This window comes from Lissotriton helveticus, chromosome 5_1 (assembly GCF_964261635.1).
Source record: "Lissotriton helveticus chromosome 5_1, aLisHel1.1, whole genome shotgun sequence".
Lineage (NCBI taxonomy): Eukaryota > Metazoa > Chordata > Amphibia > Caudata > Salamandridae > Lissotriton > Lissotriton helveticus.
The window spans coordinates 338,274,523-338,292,297 of record NC_136065.1 but is presented as its reverse complement, the minus strand read 5'-3'; the positions used below and the strand labels follow the sequence as shown (position 1 = coordinate 338,292,297).

Below are 17,775 nucleotides of genomic sequence, written 5' to 3'. Positions count from 1 at the left end.
GAAAGACTATGTTCACCTTGAATTTGAATTTGAATTTAAAATATTTATTGAGCGCAGCATTCACCAGCGGTTTCTTGGCGCTATGGAGGGTAGGGTATCAGTGGGGGAGAGTGACCACCACACCTAAAAACTGATAGGCCTAAGGAGAAATGAGAGCATATCACAAGGGAAAGGCCTGTTTAAAAAGAAAGGTTTTAAGGTCCTTCCGAAAGGGAAGGTAGTGTGTTGCCAGTCTTAGGTGATCCGGTAGAGAGTTCCAAAAAGTGGGTGCCAGAGTAGAAAAGTTCGACCCACCCCACTTCTTGCGCTTAAAGCGGGGGACCACCAACAAGGACTGGGAAGAAGAGCGAAGCTCTCGAGTGGGGATATACTCCCTGATCATGGAAGAAATAAAGGCGGGAGCAGAGCCCCGCCGTGAATGAAAAACCATGCAACCCAACTTAAACAAGGCCCTCTCTTTAACCGGCAACCAATGAAGTGCCTTCAGAAGAGGAGTGCAATGATGCGAGCGAGAAAGGCCATGAATAAGTCGGGCTGCCTGGTTTTGTCCGTAGGCTGTACGCTGGAATGCCATTGTACAGGGCATTTGCGTAGTCCAGCCGGGAGACAACAAGAGCGGACATAATCAGCTTGAGTGCCAGAGGAGAAAAAAAGCGAGAAACAGTGCGAATAGTGAGAAAACAAGAGGAAACAACATGACTAACTTGTGAATGAAGAGTGAGTTGATTATTGAGTTTGACACCTAATGTCTTGACTGAGGCAGAAGGAGAAGGAGGGGGCCCAAAAGAAGAAGGCCAAAATAAAGAATTCCAGGGACTGGAGCAACCACCCGTAAGAACCAGCTCGGTCTTATCCGGGTTCAACTTTAGGTGGTTGTGATTCATCCAGTCCCTGATGAAAACCATAACTGACTGAAAATTAGAAATAGAATGAGGAGAGGAAGAGAGATTAAAGATAAGCTGGAGGTCATCCGCATAGTTAAAAACGGTGACCTCCAGCTGCTGGAGAGCAAAAATCAAAGGACAGATGTAGAGATTAAACAGAAGAGGAGAAAGAGAAGAACCCTGAGGAACACCACAAGTGACAGGTAATGAGGCAGCCGAAAAGTCTCCCAGCCGGACCGCCTGGGTGCGCTTGTCCATGTCTGTGCATGTGATGGTGCCCATCTCTCCGAAAAACTTCATACGTAGTTCAAAAGTGGCTTGTGAATGTGGCTGTGTGTATGAGCCCTTATGGTAGGGTTTGGTTTGTAAACCTGTTCCAGCATGCTAATTATGCACTTGTCCCACTTTGTGTAAGGGTGGACTCTTAATAGCGGTTAGTGATTTGGGGGTTACATTTTAAAGCCTTGGGCTGTTTCCCGGGTGTGGTCACTTTTTACTTTGACATCTGTTAATCATGAATGTACCCTCTCGTAGAAAGATTGGAGTAATATCTGTCCTTGAATTTCATTTCTATCCTTGTGGCTGTTTGTGTGTGTGGCTCTGTGTGTGTGGCTCTTTGTGTGTGTTTGTGGGGGGGGGGGCTCTGTGTGTGTGTGGGTCGGTCTGTGTGTGTGTGTGTGTGTGTGTGGGTCTGTGTGTTTCTGTGTGGGTCTCTGTGTTTCTGTGTGGCATTTGCGAGAGATTAAGCTATTGGCATCGTAAATGACAATGCCATTTATTTATCTGTTTTCAAAACCAACACATAAATAACAATTTTGTCATTTACAATGCCAATAGCTATAACTTTTGCAAAGGCGAGACCCGTTGCATTGAGAATGCTTGTTTTTTTATGTTTACAGTCACACTGCTAATGACTTCATTCATGAACCAAACTATAAGAATCTGTTTGTTTGCTGGCACCACCTGTGGCGCGGAATTGCCTGGGATCTCGCCCTGGGTCTTGTCAAGCTGGTTACTTCCCGTTTGGAGGTTCTTCTGTGCAATGCTTTTTCCCAACAAATGTTTGCTGACAATATACTCATTGTTAACAACTATGAGCCTGTTATTGTCAGCGCTATAATAAATGCATGGTAAGGATGCCAACTGCTGTATGTGCTGGTTTTAGCAGTTTGTGAGTGAATATGCATGCCAAAAGGCTCATATCTTACTACCCCGAAAGTTTTCTCTCTTTCTGCCGTCCCACTTGGACGGACAGGCTTGCCTTCCTTCTGCCGTAAAAGCGTTGTTATCTTTATGGGATCAAACAGATGGCCTCATAAAGATAACAAACCAAAGGAAAGCAGGCCGAGCCCGTCCACGTGGGACGGCAAAGGCGATTCACTGGGATTTGGGAGCACACCACAGGATTTCTTGTGAAAATGTTTGCGTAAGGGCGGTCCTCGCGTGATAATTATCATGTCGACCTCGGAGCGATGAAAACCTGGGTCAGCCCCGATGGCAGCTGATATTACAATCCGCGACTGGTCATATAATTCACAGAGTTGTTTTACTGGTTAAGAGTTTGTAATTCAATCTCCTGGGAGAGCAGGCGCCTCTATACGTGTGCGAGTGAGTACATTATAAAGCGCCTCCTTGACACTTCGGGGAATCGGGGGTGGGATGGTAAAGACAAAACAAGCATTTACAATGCAATAGGTCTCGCATTAATTAAGTTTGAGCTATTAGCATTGCTAAATATTGCAACACCAATTGCAACACTAATTGCAACAAAAGTCTATAAATTGTAGGCCAAACATTTTTTTATTTATTTTTGTAGCAATGGTGGCATGCTGCGCTTTAAATGAATATGTTTAAAAGTAAAGTGCGCCATACTGCTATTGTTACAATAGTTAATTGTGGATGCGTTAACAACTGATGTGTGCACGGATGGCTGGTGGTGTGCGTGCATGGTGGAAGTGTGCACTGCCGGCTGGTGGTGTGTGTGCCTGGTGGAAGTGTGCACTGACGGCTGATGGTGTGTGTGTCTGGTGAAAGCGTGCACGGACGGCTGGTGCTGTGTGTCTGATGAATGCGTGCACCGACGGCTGGTGGTGTGTGTGTGTGTGCATGGTGAAAGCATGCACTGACGGCTGGTGGTGTGTGTGTGCCTGGTGAAATCGTGCACTGACGGCTGGTGGTGTGTGTGTGCCTGGTGAAAGCATGCACTGACGGCTGGTGGTATGTGTGTGCCTGGTGAAAACGCGCACTGACGGCTGGTGGTATGTGCCTGGTGGGAGCGTGCACTAACGGCTGGTGGTGTTTGTGTCTGGTGAAAGCATGCACTGACGGCTGGTGGTGTTTGTGCCAGGTGAAAGCGTGCACTGATGACTGATGGTGTCTGCGTTTGGTGACGGTTGGTTCTGTGTGTGGTTGTGTGTGTGTGGTTGTATGTGTGGTTGTATGTGTGGTTGTGTGTGTGGTTGTGTGTGTGGTTGTGTGTGTGGTTGTGTGTGTGGTTGTGTGTGTGGTTGTGTGTGTGGTTGTGGTTGTGTGTGTGTTATTGTATGTGGTTGTGGTGTTGGTTGTGCGTGTGTTGTGTTTGTGATTGTGTGTGTTGTGTTTGTGGTTATGTGTATGGTGGTATGTGTATGGTGGTGTGTGTGTGGTTGTGTGTGTGTGGTTGTGTGTGTGGTTGTGTGTGTGGCTGTGTGTGTGTGTGGCTGTGTGTGTGTGGCTGTGTGTGTGTGGCTGTGTGTGTGGGGGGCACAGATAAGTATAATGTTGTTAGCTCTGAGAAGCACACAGTTTATGCTCATATTCTGAAGCATGTATTTCTAGACTCCCTGCTCCCCCTTGACGGTCGGTCCGAGTTATACCTTGCACTGCTGTTAAGCCTCAATAAGTCCCAGGCACACTTCCGCTTTGCATCTATCGCCACTGGCAAGAAGCAGTGTACCAGTACATTGATTAATCGGCCGGCTGATGGAGACACTCCTGTGAAATCTAAAGCATTTAATAAAATAACCCTCATGTTAGCTCTCAAAGTGACCCTCACATTATATCCTCAAATGACGTTCATGTGAGATAATAAAGTGACCCTCCGGTGAGACCCGAGAGTAAGCCTCTTGAGATCTAAGGGTGATTATACCTGAGACGCCAAAAGAAGCTGCTGTGACATGTCCAGGAGCCACCTAAAATTACCCAACTGTATTTACAAAAACAAGCGAAATGTGAGAAAATAGATGTAAAATAGGTCACATGCGAGACCCCGACATGCCGCCCCTACGCTAGACGATTACAAAAGTATGCACATGTCTATTTCTGAGCTTTTAAACTCTCCTGACATAGAAATAGTGGTCAAACTAGAACATTATATCTAGGACGACTGGGATTATGTGGCAGTGATGGACCAAAGTATGCCGCTAAATTATATGGCAAGAAAAGGCAAATTACGCAGCATAATGCAACACATTTTGTTTACTTAACTATTTGGTCTTTTTCACTCACGGTAACACCATCTGGGCAAAGATTTCACCTTATTAGCAGTACCTGTTTAACATCCAAATGCACCAATAAACAAATGAAAGATAACTAGTCAACTATTGTAAAAGGTCTTCCACTGCGCTTAAACTCATCGTCAAGCTTTAGTGAGGCTTTAGTTTGCTGGAAGCATGCAGCGCTAGGAGAAAGCAGCTGTGTGCAGCGCGAGGCGCTACGGGAGATAGATGTACAGAGAAGGAGAAGAGACGCCTTCTGCGCAGAGCCATCAGGAAGGAAGCGAGGACTTGTGGCATCACCTTACAGTACACTTCGTTTAATGCCGTCCACATCAGCAGACCAGAGGCCTGTAGAGAGGTCCTGGCACGCTCGGCTCAGCTCCCTGAATCCTGGGAGGGGGGGGAGGGGTAAGTGGGGGGGAGGGGTAAGTGGGGGGGAGGAGGGGTAAGATGCCTGACTGTGGCTCAGCCAAAGGTCCTGTTGGCACCTTGAGCCCATGACGAGCTGAGCCTCCATGTGGCATTGCCTGCCCCTCTCCCCTGACCCTAGGATGTGGTGTAATGGCCAGACCTGCTGACTTTAGAACTGGGAATCGGGTTCGAGTCACGGAGTCGGTCGAAATCCTATAGTTCTGGACGAATAAGCTAATATTCCCGGGACAATAAAAATGAATGTGACCTTGTGTAAGGTAACTGGAATGAATGACGCCCCTTAACAGGAGACACGCCCATCCAATACCTGGCCTCTCTGAAGAGAGCATGCAGCGATGATCAGCTATGTGAAGGGGTGCACAGCGCTGAAGGAGGTTACAATGAGTTGAGAGGGGGTGAAGGGTGAAATAACTTGCAATACCACCTACCATCTTCCCGCCCTAACAGCCCCACATAACGCCTTAATTTGCTAAAATGTGAGGGACAGTACAGCAGCAAAAAGTGGATTGAAAGGATAACCCCAGCAGCATGGTTAATGGAATAAAGGGAGTGGCTTAAATAACGTGCAAAAAAAAAAAAGTTTGTGCTTAGCTCAGTGTGCTGCCCCACTTGTATTTTGGCTGTTTCTGTCATTGCATCCAGATATATGATACAACGAGTAGAAGCATACTGACAATAAGTCGGGTCTATTGGCTTTGTCAATGGTTGTTAGTTGCACAAGATAAATAAGCAGCAACGATGGCTTGGGCTGTAGTATGCGGCAGGGTTGGGTATAAAAAAATAAAATTAAAATAAAAAGAGGCCAAATTATGCGGTAGAATGCAGCACATTTGGGTACATGGGGGGACTAAACAGGGCAAGCTGCGGAAAGATAGTTTGAACACATGCCACTTAGGGGACATTGCCTGGCCTGTAGTCACATCACACGGCTGGTGTACGCCCATCGAATACCTGGCTTCTCTGAAGAAAGCACGCAGCGATGGTCAGCTATGTGCGAGTGTGTGAAGGGGTGCACAGGGCTGAAGGAGGTTACAATGGGTTGAGAGGGGGTTAAGGGTGAAATAACTTGCAATACCACCTACCATCGTCCTGCCCTAACAGCCCCACATAATGCCTTAATTTGTTAAAATATGAGGGACAGTACAGCTGCAAAAAGTGGATTGAAAGGATAACGCCAGCAGCGTGGGTAATGTGATAAAGGAAGTGGCTTAAATAACGTGCAAAGAAAAAATAAATCGTGCTTAGCTTAGTGTGCTGCCCCACTTGTATTTTGGCTGTTTCTGTCATTGCATCCAGATATATGATACAACGAGTAGCAGCATACTGACAATAAGTCGGGTCTACTGGCTTTGTCAATGGTTGTTAGTTGCATAAGATAAATAAGCAGCAATGATGGCTTGGGCTATAGTATGGAGAGTGGGCAGGGACACGTGTAAGAGAAAAGGGGGGAACATTACCTACAGGATAGTGAGGTGCAAACAACATGCTGCAGGCGGAGAAACAGGAGGCATTCTTCAGTAAAGAGGTACGCACCACACCCCCCCCCCAAAATGAGTGCAGTTCACAAGAACGGGAAAAAGATGCTGGTGACACAAACAACAAGCGATGCGCACTCTGGGCTGGGGGAGGGGGAGGGCCATTAAAGGAAGGAGGCAGAGAGGAGCCTGTGAGAACTCCTGCCTAAAGTTAAAAGAAAAGCGGAGATCAAAAGAAAGGTGGGAGGGACATTGCTTTAACAATGAGTAAAAAAAAAAGTTACAAAGTCAATTCTGTTGTAAAGAGCTGTGAAGTACATGGGTGCGGCTGTGTGTGTGTCTGAGAGGCACAGCATAAGGGGGATGGGGTGAGGGGGTGTGCTGATGCATGGTAATCTAATGTGTGTCCATATGGCAGCAGAGGCGGAGCGCACGCGTGAAGTGGCTGGGAACATCAAAGCGGCCGCAAAAGTTCTCCGAAAAACTGCAGGCGGACAAATGGTGCGCGCGCCGGGCGCACATGCACTGTGCCTGATCCGCCTGCAGACTTTGGTAGCATTTTTGCGAGCCCTTACTATACTCTCGCAAAGCATTGCTAACGCAATGGCTAAAGCGAGACCTAAAAATAGTTACGATTGCTTTTTCTTATGCTGTGAAGGAGGTGCTCTATGTTTTTTGAGTATTGACAAAGCGCTACATGTGCTGCTGACGAAGCTGCTTCCAGGCACTCTTGGTATGAGACTCAGAGAAGTTGAGAAAAAGAGAAAGGTCAGAGGGGAACAGAGAAGGGCTGAAAGGGACTCGTATGTAGTGGGAGGGGCAATCCTGCTAACATATGGAGCCTGCCCTGAGCTGGCAGAGGTTTGACCTTTCACCTCTGCAAAGGCAGGATCCTATGCATTATTAATCTGTGAAATGAGTTTGGGGTCTGGTCCCGGCTCCGTTTGTGTGCATTCTTAGCGCCAAGCGCCGCACTGGGGAGCGAACGCTTCTATGCGCTTCTTTTACGAAATGAACCGCTTCTAATCGCTTCTTGCTCGAGGAAGTGCAGAGGCGGGCAAAGCCACTGAGCGTGTGCGTGAGCGAGGAGCTTGAATAGCCTCTTTTAAGAATTGAGCTCCTTCAAAGCGCTTCTTGTTCGAGGAAGTGCAGGGGCAGGCAGAGCCCATGGGCGATTGCATGAGCGAGAAGCTTGAATAGCCTCCTTTACGAACTGAGCCGCTTCTGAGCGCCTCTTGCTCGAGGAAGTGCATGGGCGGGCAAAGCCCCTGGGTGAGTGCGTGAGCGAGGAGCTGGAGTAGAAATTACCTGCTTGTAACCGCTTCCTTCTCGAAGAAGTGCTGGGACAGGTAAAGCCCCTGGGTGAGTGGTGAATGAGGAACTTGAGTAGCTTCTTTTAAAAAATTAACTGCTTCTAAGCGCTTCCTTCTCGAAGAAGGGCAGGAACGGGAAAAGCCGCTGGCGGCACTGGGTGAGTGCGTGAGTGAGCGATGAACTTGTGTACAATTGACTTACTTCTAAGCACTTCCTACTCTTAGAAGTGCTGGCACAGGTAAGGCCCTTTGAGGGAGTGCGTGAGTGAAGAACTTTCCGTAGCACCCCTAAGAACCGACTCGCTTTTAAGCGCTTCCTGCTCGAAGAAGTGCTGGAACTTGGTAAGAGGTGGAAAATACATACACACTGATGGGTGGAAACCATTTATCTGGCTGTGTGTGTGTGTGTGTGTGTGTGTGTGTGTCACTGTGTGTGTGCGTGTCTCTGTGTGTGTGTGTGGCTCTGTGTGTGTGTGTGTGTGGCTCAGCTTGCGTGGGCAATTATTTTCTTTTTCTTAGCCGTAGTATGCAAATGTGAATCAGGTGCAAAATCTCAGTTTTTGCATGATCCGCTTTCTGCCTGCAGTGGACTAGAAAATGAATGAATTGTACACTGCATTTTTGCAGTGATCCATTGACTGCCACAAAATTACTGCCCAGGCATGCCAACTTGCAGATACATTTCACAATGGGGGGAGGGGGATCTTATAGGGGATGTGTCTATGAAGGGACAAAATCATAAGACAATTGTGTTTACGAGGCATGAGGGCACAAGGTCATGAAGAGGGGTTGTGGCTTTGGGCTGAGATCTGATCCCCAACATCCCTCCCCCCAAAACAAAAGCTTCTGAAGCTCCCACTAATGCCCTGGGGAGTATGTCAAACAAAGAAATACCCATGAAACGCAGCAGCGCCCACCCTCCAGACATGAGCTGGAAACCCACATCCCACACCTGCAGTGTGAGAGACAGCATTGTGTGTAAGAAAGACAGCAGTGTGTGAGAAACGGCAGTGTGAGAGGCAGCAGTGTGTGTGTTCTAGCTAGAGCATGGTGTGTGAGAGAGACAGCAGTGTGAGAGAGACAGCAGTGTGTGTAAGAGAGACAGCAGTGTGAGAGACAGCAGTGTGAGAGACCTTTTATTTAGGTTTTGATTTTTGAAACAAATAAAACGCATTGTTATTTGCAATGTCAAGAGCTCAAACTCACGTAAATACGAGACCTATTGCATTGCAAATGCAATAGGTCTCGCATTTGCGGGAGATTAAGCTATTGGCATTGTAAATGACAATGCCATTTATTTATCTGTTTTCAAAACCAACACATAAATAAAAAGTTTGTCATTTACATTCCAATAGCTCTAACTTTTGCGAAGGCGAGACCTATTGTATTGTAAATGCTTGTTAATCCAGGCAGAAGTGAAGATAACCCTTTGAATACTGTCTATGAGGCCTTCTTTATGAATATATAGGACAGAGAGCTATCAGATGTGAAACAATACAATTTGATCACAAGAATATTATGGAAAAGATTTTTGTCAGCATGTCAAGGATGTTTTAGAACACACACAAAGCTTGTAAAAGTAACTAACAAAGAAGCACATAACTTTCAAAGGTGTTTGTCTAACAACTTCTCAAAAGTCACAGTCCTTTCTAATGTAATAGTGACTTTAAAAATCAGGCCAAACTTAGCACCCAAAAGTCTGAGACTAGGAGTCAGTAAAATAAATTATTAACTTCTCAATTATGTGTCTTGGGTACATTTGAATATGATGTTATATCCGTTCCATATTAAATATATATGTACTTTGGTAGTATCTTAAATATGCTAAACTTGAAGAAATCTTACAATGTATAGAATTATTTCTCTGGGTATAACTTGAGTAAATTAACAAGCTTTGTTTGATTTGCCAAAGCTTGTTAATTATTGGCTCTTGTTACAGTCTTTCCTTTTCTTTGCTCATTTTACATCGATTACCTAGTGTTACTGCTAGGCCACACTGGTGATTGTTTTTTATTTTGCATAATTTTGCAGTGCTTGCGCATGCATAGTTCTTCAACAACTTTAAGAAAGAATGGAAGTAGTCACATATCCAGCTAATAGTGGGACAGTGCTATGTGGTTTGCAAGACAAAGACAGGACATTAAACGCAAATGTTATGTACATTACAGATCATAAAGTTTGTGAGTTGAGTACAAGAAGATTGTGTGTGAAGAGGAAAAAGGTGATTACATTGAATACAAGGCATATAAGAGTCTCTGAAAAAAGGGGAGTTGTGAGATCGGACGGTAATTACAGCCAGAGGATTCAGCATTTGTTTATTTTAATAATTTTTGAATGATGTGAAGTTTTTTCTGTGGGAGCCAGATACAAGGAAGTGAATAAACAATGTGGTTAGCAAGGACAAAACAATGGAAGGAAAGTACTTTACGTTTACATGGTTTAATGGGCAAAATAGAAACAGAAGGAGTTTGCCCACTGTTGTAAAGGCATGGATCCAGAGCAGTAGACAAATTGAGTTGTATGTGCTTTTATGAATACACCTCTATCCGAATAAAGATTTTTTTAATTGAATTGAATAGAAGTGTTAATGAGTATAGGGCGGAGCAGAAGTGATGTGGGCAGGAGGGTTCCAATATTATCCTTTTTATAGTATAAAAAAACAATACAAAGCCAGATAATACTGGAATGGGTTGGGTCAGCCTTTGGGTGGAAGGAGAGAAGGCTAGTCATTTCAGGTCAGTTTACAAAGACCTGGTGAGGCTTTCAAAACAGAATAATATTGTAGCAGTCAGCCCTGTGTTGAGGATGTGGACTTCTATATATAAGAAAATTGAAGAGGACGGTCTGCTTTCATAGATTTCATTTGTATGAGATGAATCGAAGCACTTGCCAATTAAACAGTATGTAAGCAGCAGGATTCATGACTGTATTCAGGAATCGACAACTTCTTTGTCGGAATGAATGTTGGCTTAGTTACGTTTTTTGTAAACTTCATTTTCTGATCATAAAAAGGAGGATGGATGCCATGAAGGCAACCTGGCTTTGCGTTCTACCACTAAAACAGGTCAAACCAAATACAACCAGATAGTCCCAGAACTACCAACTTTAAAATAAGTATTGGCAAAGTGAATAGGTTTTGCCTGTGCAAGAGCTATTGGCTTTGCAATGTCTTTTAGCCACGTATGTTATGTTATGTTAATTAAAATTTGTTAAGCGCGCATACGCCCGAAGGCTTCTTGGCGCTGGAAAGAGATAAAAGACATAACAAGGGTAGAACAACAAAAGTCTCTATTTCAAATATGCCTGTGTGAATAGGTGCGTTTTAAATGCCTTTCTAAAGGCAAGAAACTCCTTGCACTGCCTGAGAGCTGGCGGCAAAGAATTCCACAGGGTTGCTGCTAAAAAATGAAAGCTACTGCCTCCCTGTCGTTTCTTCTTGAAGCGAGGTACCTCAAGTAGGTCTTTGTGGGCTGACCTCAAGCTACGTGAAGGAACGTATCTGCCAATCAGCTGTTTGATAAAGGAAGGGCCCTTCCCTTGCAAAGCCTTAAAAATGATACAGCCAGCTTTAAATTCAGCTCTTTGAGCCACAGGAAGCCAATGCAAGGTCTCCAAGCCAGATCTGATCGAGACCCATTTGGGAACGTTACATATCAGTCTCGCGGCTTGATTCTGCAGATACTGCAGTCTTCTAAGTTGGCCTATAGGTAGGCCTAAGTAGAGACTGTTGGAAAAATCAATATGGGAAAGGATTAAAGCCATGACCACCTGGATTAGGGCAGAGTGGGTGAGGAGGTGTGCAATTTTCCTGATTTTTCTCAATTGAAAAAAACCAGAAGACACCACCGTACCGATCTGAGATTGTAAAGAAAGATCCTCGCTAAGAGTAACCCCCAGGCTCTTTACTGTTTGTGATTTCTTTGGGGGAAGGCCCATGTCCGTGGGCCAGAAATTGGGGCTCCAGCCAATTTCACTCTTACCGGGCAAAATCAGCTCGGTTTTCCCCGGATTTAATTTTAGATGGTTTAAATAACACCAGCATGGCTGCTGTTCAGCATGACTGAAGGTTTTGCAGCATAGAGGAGAGTGGCATGGAGTGGAATAGAGTGGAGTGGCATAGAGTGGAGTGTTGCAGTGTTGTAGAATGCAGTGGTGTAGATTCAAGTGGTGCAGGGCAGACTAGAGTGGCCCAGAGTGCACTTGTGTAGAGTGACATATAGTGTAGTGGTCTAGTGTGCAGTGCTACAGAGTAGAGTGAAGTGGCGTAGAGTGCCATTGCGCAGAGTAGTGAAGAGTAGAGTGCAGTGATGTAGAGTGGACTGCTGTAGAAAGCAGTGGCATAGAGTGATGCAGAGTAGAGTGGCTCACAGTGTAGTGGCATGGAGTGCACTGGCTTAGATTGGCGTAGACTAGAGTGCAGTGGCATAGAGTGCAGTGGTGCAGAGTAGAGTGGCGTTGGGCTCAGTGGCAGAGAGTGAAGTGTTGCAGATAGAGAGTCGTAGTGTGCAGTCAAGGAGAGTAGAGTTGTGTACAGTGCTGTGGCATAGTGTAGAGTATTGCAAAGTAGAGTGACATACAATACAGTGGTGCAGGTTAGAATAGAGTGGCCTAGAGTGCAGTGACAGAATGCATTGGTGTAGTGTAGAATGGTGTAATGTGCAGTGGCGCAGGGTGGAGTGTTGCAGAGTAGAGCAAAGTGGCATAGAGTTCAGTGGTGCAGAGTAAATTGGCGAAGAGTGCAGTGGCACAGAGCTCGTTGGTTTTGAGTAGAGTGATATAGAGTGCATTGGCATAGAGTGTAGTGGTTTACCATAAAGTGGCGTAAAGTGAAGTGGCATAGAGTGGAATGGCACAGAGTGGAGTAAAGTCGCACAGAGTGCAGTGGCATAGAGTGGATTGTTTCAGAGCAGAGGGAAATGGTGCATAGAGGGGGTAAGATGGAGTGGCACAGGGTAATGTGCTGTGGCGTAGAGTGGAATGGTGTAGAGTAGATTAGAGTCTCATAGAGTGGACTGGTTTAATGCAGGGGCGTATAGTGGAGTGGTACAGAGTAGAGTGCATTGGCGTAATTAAGCAACAGTCCAGAGCCATAACATAGAACAGTAGATGGTTTTCTGACATGTTAGCACCACAACATTGAAACTCTTTAGTAAATCACTAAATCCAATAGCACATAATCCCAAACACTACCAGAGGTGTGAATACTGAAAGTACATGAAGAGTAACTAGTACATATTGGTTCTAGATATCAAGAAGGAAAGAGGAGATACCTGAAGGTCTTTTTGCAGTAAACTATAAATTCTGCTACAACAACGAACAGTATTATTTTTGTTACCAAACCACATGAGTCTTCCATGCTTCTATCCAACCCCCCCCCCCCCTCCCCAAAAACGAACTTTTAATTTTGACTCGTTTTTTAACCTTAGCAGTACTTACGGGCCCCAAAGGTGTGGGAATAAGTTCACGATGCCTAGGCGTTAGATTCGGCATGGGGAGTTCTCCAGTTTCGTTTTGCTGTGGGTCGATAAGCACCCTGTGCAAAATAAAAAAATTAAAATTACAACATTGGAAAAATATGAATGACTAAATCATATTTACCTTGATATCTCAAAAGAACTTTATAATTTCATTAAAGGCAGGGAAATTAGAATTATTTGTATTGGTTTTCAGCTGAATCAAGCATGTGCAGAGTCCATACAGATCACTGTTGTTACAGACATAGCGTATGTTGCAGAATATATTACATGATAGTGCACCTATTATACTAAATTGAGTAATATGTATTGTTCCTCATCTATATAGCTTAGCAACTACGAGTAAACCAGAAAAACTGTGAAGAGTAAAGCAGAGAAAAATGTGGATTCCAAAACAGAACTAAGGAAGTGAGAGCATTTCCATTTACAAAAACAACAGGTGATGGACAGAATGCAGAATAATGTCATACATTCACCCCAGTACAGAGATCTGGGCCTAAATCCATCGTTTTTTTGCTCACCATGCCTTTCCAGTTTGAACCCAGCCATATGCAAATCAGTCTTGACCCTGTGCCCCATGGGAACATTCCAGTCCAAACTGCCAAGCCAGGTCCTCCCTGGACTGGAAACGCGCATCCAAGGACCGGTTTCGGGCTTTCAGCCCTCTTCAGCCAGGATTGGGAGGCAAAATAACGATGGATTAAACGCAGATCTGTGACTGGGGGTGAATATTTTGCCATTGTGCAACATTCCGTCCATCATCTTGTGTGTTTTGCTGTTCACCCTATGTGGGAAGGATATGCCCAGACGTGGGTCCCGTGCTCACTAAGTCACTGGAGTCAAGCTATACTGGCTGAAGACGGCTGATAGCCAGAAACCGGTCCTAGGATGCTTGATTCCGGTCAAGGGAAGACATGGTTTGGCAGTTCGGGTTGGACTGTTCCCATAAGGGAAAATGGTCAAGGCTGATTTGCATGTGGCCATGTCTGAACTGGGGTGGCTTGGTGAACAAAATAACGATGGATTAAACCCAGCTCTGTGACTGGGGGTAAATTTTTTGCCATTGTGCAACATTCAGTCCATAATCTTGTGAGTTTAGCATTTCCATTTACAGCACCAGCACACCCGGGTATTTGTGCGCATTTGAATAATCATAAAGAAATAAGTAAATAAGATGTTGGATAAAACACCGACATGTTAGCCTTTGCTCTTTTTTGTGTTGACTCTGTGTAAACCAATAATGTTTTTACTCGATTGAAAGTATAAAATCTTAATCCACAACGTGTTCCTTTCTTGCATCTTCTCACAAATGCCTGGACTTTCAACAGCTGAGTGTCCTGTTCTGAGCCAGGGCTTCGAATATTTTTTTCAGTACGCCGCATTGAAGGGGTTCTGGGAAACTTGCTTGAATGGAAGCTGAAAACATCCCTCCTAATGAAGCAAACATTCTATTTGTGAAGTAACATCCAAACGTCTAGAAACTAATTTGAAACACAGAAGCCACTGACAGCCAGAGCGAATCCATTACAAAATGCAACTTTGTTTTTACAAGAGAAGTCCACATTATCTTTCTGTGTTGGTCCGGAACCACACAAGCCCGAAACTTTGTAAAAACTGATATTGCTCATATGGAATGAAGAATAATAATGTTGAACAGTAATTATCTCTACCTCGCGTGCATTGGGAGAATTCTACTACTGGCTTCGAAACGGTTGTAGAGAGGTGACTGTGGTGGGGGTGGGAGGAGAATATGCCATGTTATTAATTTCCAATTACACATTTGCTGTTCCATGGGCAAATTGACTATATAGGATAAACAGCCTTTAAATGTAATAATTAGGTAGAAACAAGGCATTAAGATGTAAACCCTAAAATTGAGATGTCTCTACAGAACCCAAAGGTTTAAATGATGTAAGGTTAACCGTTAGCCATAACTATAAAATCTTCTTTTCCGCAAGAAAAATATATGTGAGATTTCCGCTACCTTTAAAGGAAGTGGTTATACTGTGCCTTCCTTTAATAATACTTAAACCTGCATATCTAAAACCTATGCTCTTTACGGGAAAAAAACATTTATGTGCCAGATACTCGTGGAACTGAAAGAAAATAGAACTTCAAATATCTGTCCTCTCCCCCATTTAACTGCCACCAGTGCCCTGAACACAAACTATGGGACCACCAATCTCCCTATTAAACTGGACATGAAGGCTTAAGCAATCAATCCAACTAACTTTTTTCAACTTGAGTAGGATACCCATGTCCAATCTGGATAGTTTGTATTAATCACTTTTTGGACTACTTTCTCAGAGTATTGGAAACCTGGGCTGAAAACCTCTTTGTTGCCTCTACTAGCATCCAAAGCTGCAGAGAAAATACCTTAGAAGGCTTGATGCATTGTTTTAGTTTGCTTGGCAGTCTAATCCCATTAACTAAGATTTGTGTCACTTATATAGTAAAGTACTGGAGACCTGGGGGCTCCTCAGACTATCCAATGTTACCTAAATCCATTACCAAAGGACAATGCCTGAACACAGGACAATATGCTATTTTTTTTAAACGTCTCCTACATTGCGACTATGACTGTTTTTAGGTTATATCTTACCACTAGAAAATGCTATTACCTTTTGTTTTTGTGGCAATAACTTTAACATGCTCTACTTTCCAAAGTGCAAAAAAAATACCTATTATTTTTAATAGATATACCTCTACTGCACATTTTTTTTGCAGAGTTTTATATAGCGCAAACTAGACCCGAACCGAATCAGGTATCAGGGCGCACCAGTTACGTTACACGAGGACACACATTCCTTTTAGGTGCATTCAATGTGTATACTTACTTCTTTCTGTCATACACTACTCTCAACTCCTAGAATACGACTTAACTGCACACCTTTGCTGCGCTTGGAAAGTGAAATGAACCAAAAGGACTTGTATTGTCAACCAATTGTAGTGGAATAGAAGCAGTGACCATGAGACACTGTTGGCAGTCCCCAGTCCCCCCCCCCCCCCCCCTGTAACATCTGATTGCCCCAGAATTCACCGAAAACTCCTCACGCTTTGGAAATGGTCATGACTTTTAAACCTATAGAGGCCAACACTCAAGTGAGGCTGCACAGAGTGGAGACTCACGACTTTTTAAAGCGGAAATTTGTGCTATTTTACTTTTCTTTCCCTTGAAACTTCTGTCAACACCAGCGACAGTTAAGGGGTGAACTCATTTCTCCTGCTTACTTTCGTAAATCTCCGTTATGCATTATCAAAAGCTTGTAAGTACGTAGAACTATATATTTAAAAATTGGTCTCTCAGCACTAGAATTTCACAAGTACTGTTTTGCTTACTTGGCATATATACTTGCAGTGTTAACAGACTCGTCAATTCGGGGTGTCCCCCTCTTTTAACTATATTCAACCTCTAAGCAACATGCCTCCATTGACTTTAATACGGTCATTTTTATAGCAAACCTGCTTGACCTTCTTCTAACACTTCAATGGGGCCACCGTCTTAAATCTACGACTTCACCCCAATTTGCAAGCCAACAGGTTATGTTATAGCTCTCACCTAAAACTAAAGGAAGCGAAACTGCAAGCCCCATAATGCAATTCAAAATGATGTCGGTGGAAAAACCTGGGCACGTGTCACGCGACATGAGAGTTCGGGCGGACGTATACAGAAGCAGTAGGGTGATTGGATAGATAATGGGGTAGAGAGGCAGCATAATGCTTAAGTGGACACGAAAGTTAGAAAGCAAAGGGATGCTGTGGAGAAGACGGGGATGGGGGGAGGTTGGTCGGGGAAGCAGAACAGGGTGCGGAGGTGCACACATGGAGGCAGCAGGTGGACCGCGGCAGAGAGCCTGCTCTAACCGGACCCCAGAGGAGGCTGAGCAGAGCCCGCGCAGCGTCTTCAGGCTTCAGAGTGTGGCGCAGCACAGGGATTGACGAGAATAATGCAGGAGGGGAAGTAAGGACGAGCGAGAACCAGTAAAGGGAAACAAATGCCAGCTTTCGGGACAGTTGGGGGCTGGAAGCACCTCAAAAACCGACGGGGCGGAGCCAGAGACGGCTCAGAGCCGAGGAGCAGTGAGGGGGCCTCGGGCAGGGATTGTTGGACGCTGCTAAGGGGGCCGGACATTCGGAGAGAGGTTTCAAAGAAGGCTCCTCTGAGGTAAACAAACCTGCTGCCGCTGTCCGCCATGTCTGGTTGGGCTCTGGGGTCTCCGAGCTACGTCCAGTCGCACAGGCCGCGGGAACGGAACAGCGCCAACGCGGCCACGCACGGGAAAACGGCCGAAAATGTTAGAAGCCGCCGGGAGGCCCACTCTCCGGGCGTGGTCTGGCTTCCTCATAACCCCGTAGTCACGAAAAATCTCCACGGATGAATACAGGAAGGAGACTGCGCGTTTTCTCCTGTGCAAAGCGATTGCAGAATGTCCCACTGTCGGCAGTTTTCGGGACAGTATCTATCCTTTATATATATATATTTTCCATTAAAAACGAAATACATTTTAACGAAAGAGTCTGCGCTCTTCCAGAATTGTCAAACCGTGTCAGAAATACAGCTTTGATACGTACATTGCGTATTTGTACGTGTGAGGGGCGCAGTAGGGTCTTTAACATTTATTTTTCACCTTTCCATGTCCACTCAGTGAGTCCTATGTCAACAATTTTTCTTTTTGTAGGATCTGGCTTCTGAATATTTATCACACTTTTCCATTTTAATT

General features: G+C 44.8%; 1 protein-coding gene across 1 annotated transcript in view; it reads right to left on the bottom strand.

Moving 5' to 3' along the window:
• Nucleotides 1-17,483, bottom strand: part of LOC144754527 (uncharacterized) — a 207,299-nt gene extending 189,816 nt beyond the window's left edge. The window contains exons 1-2 of the mRNA XM_078642446.1: nucleotides 17,230-17,483; nucleotides 13,017-13,113 (exon numbers count right to left, since the gene is read on the bottom strand). Of these exons, the coding sequence (XP_078498572.1) occupies nucleotides 13,017-13,113; nucleotides 17,230-17,249 (117 nt within the window). The 5' untranslated portion in view covers nucleotides 17,250-17,483. The remainder of the gene's footprint in view (nucleotides 1-13,016; nucleotides 13,114-17,229) is intronic.
• Nucleotides 17,484-17,775: the final 292 nt, after the last annotated feature.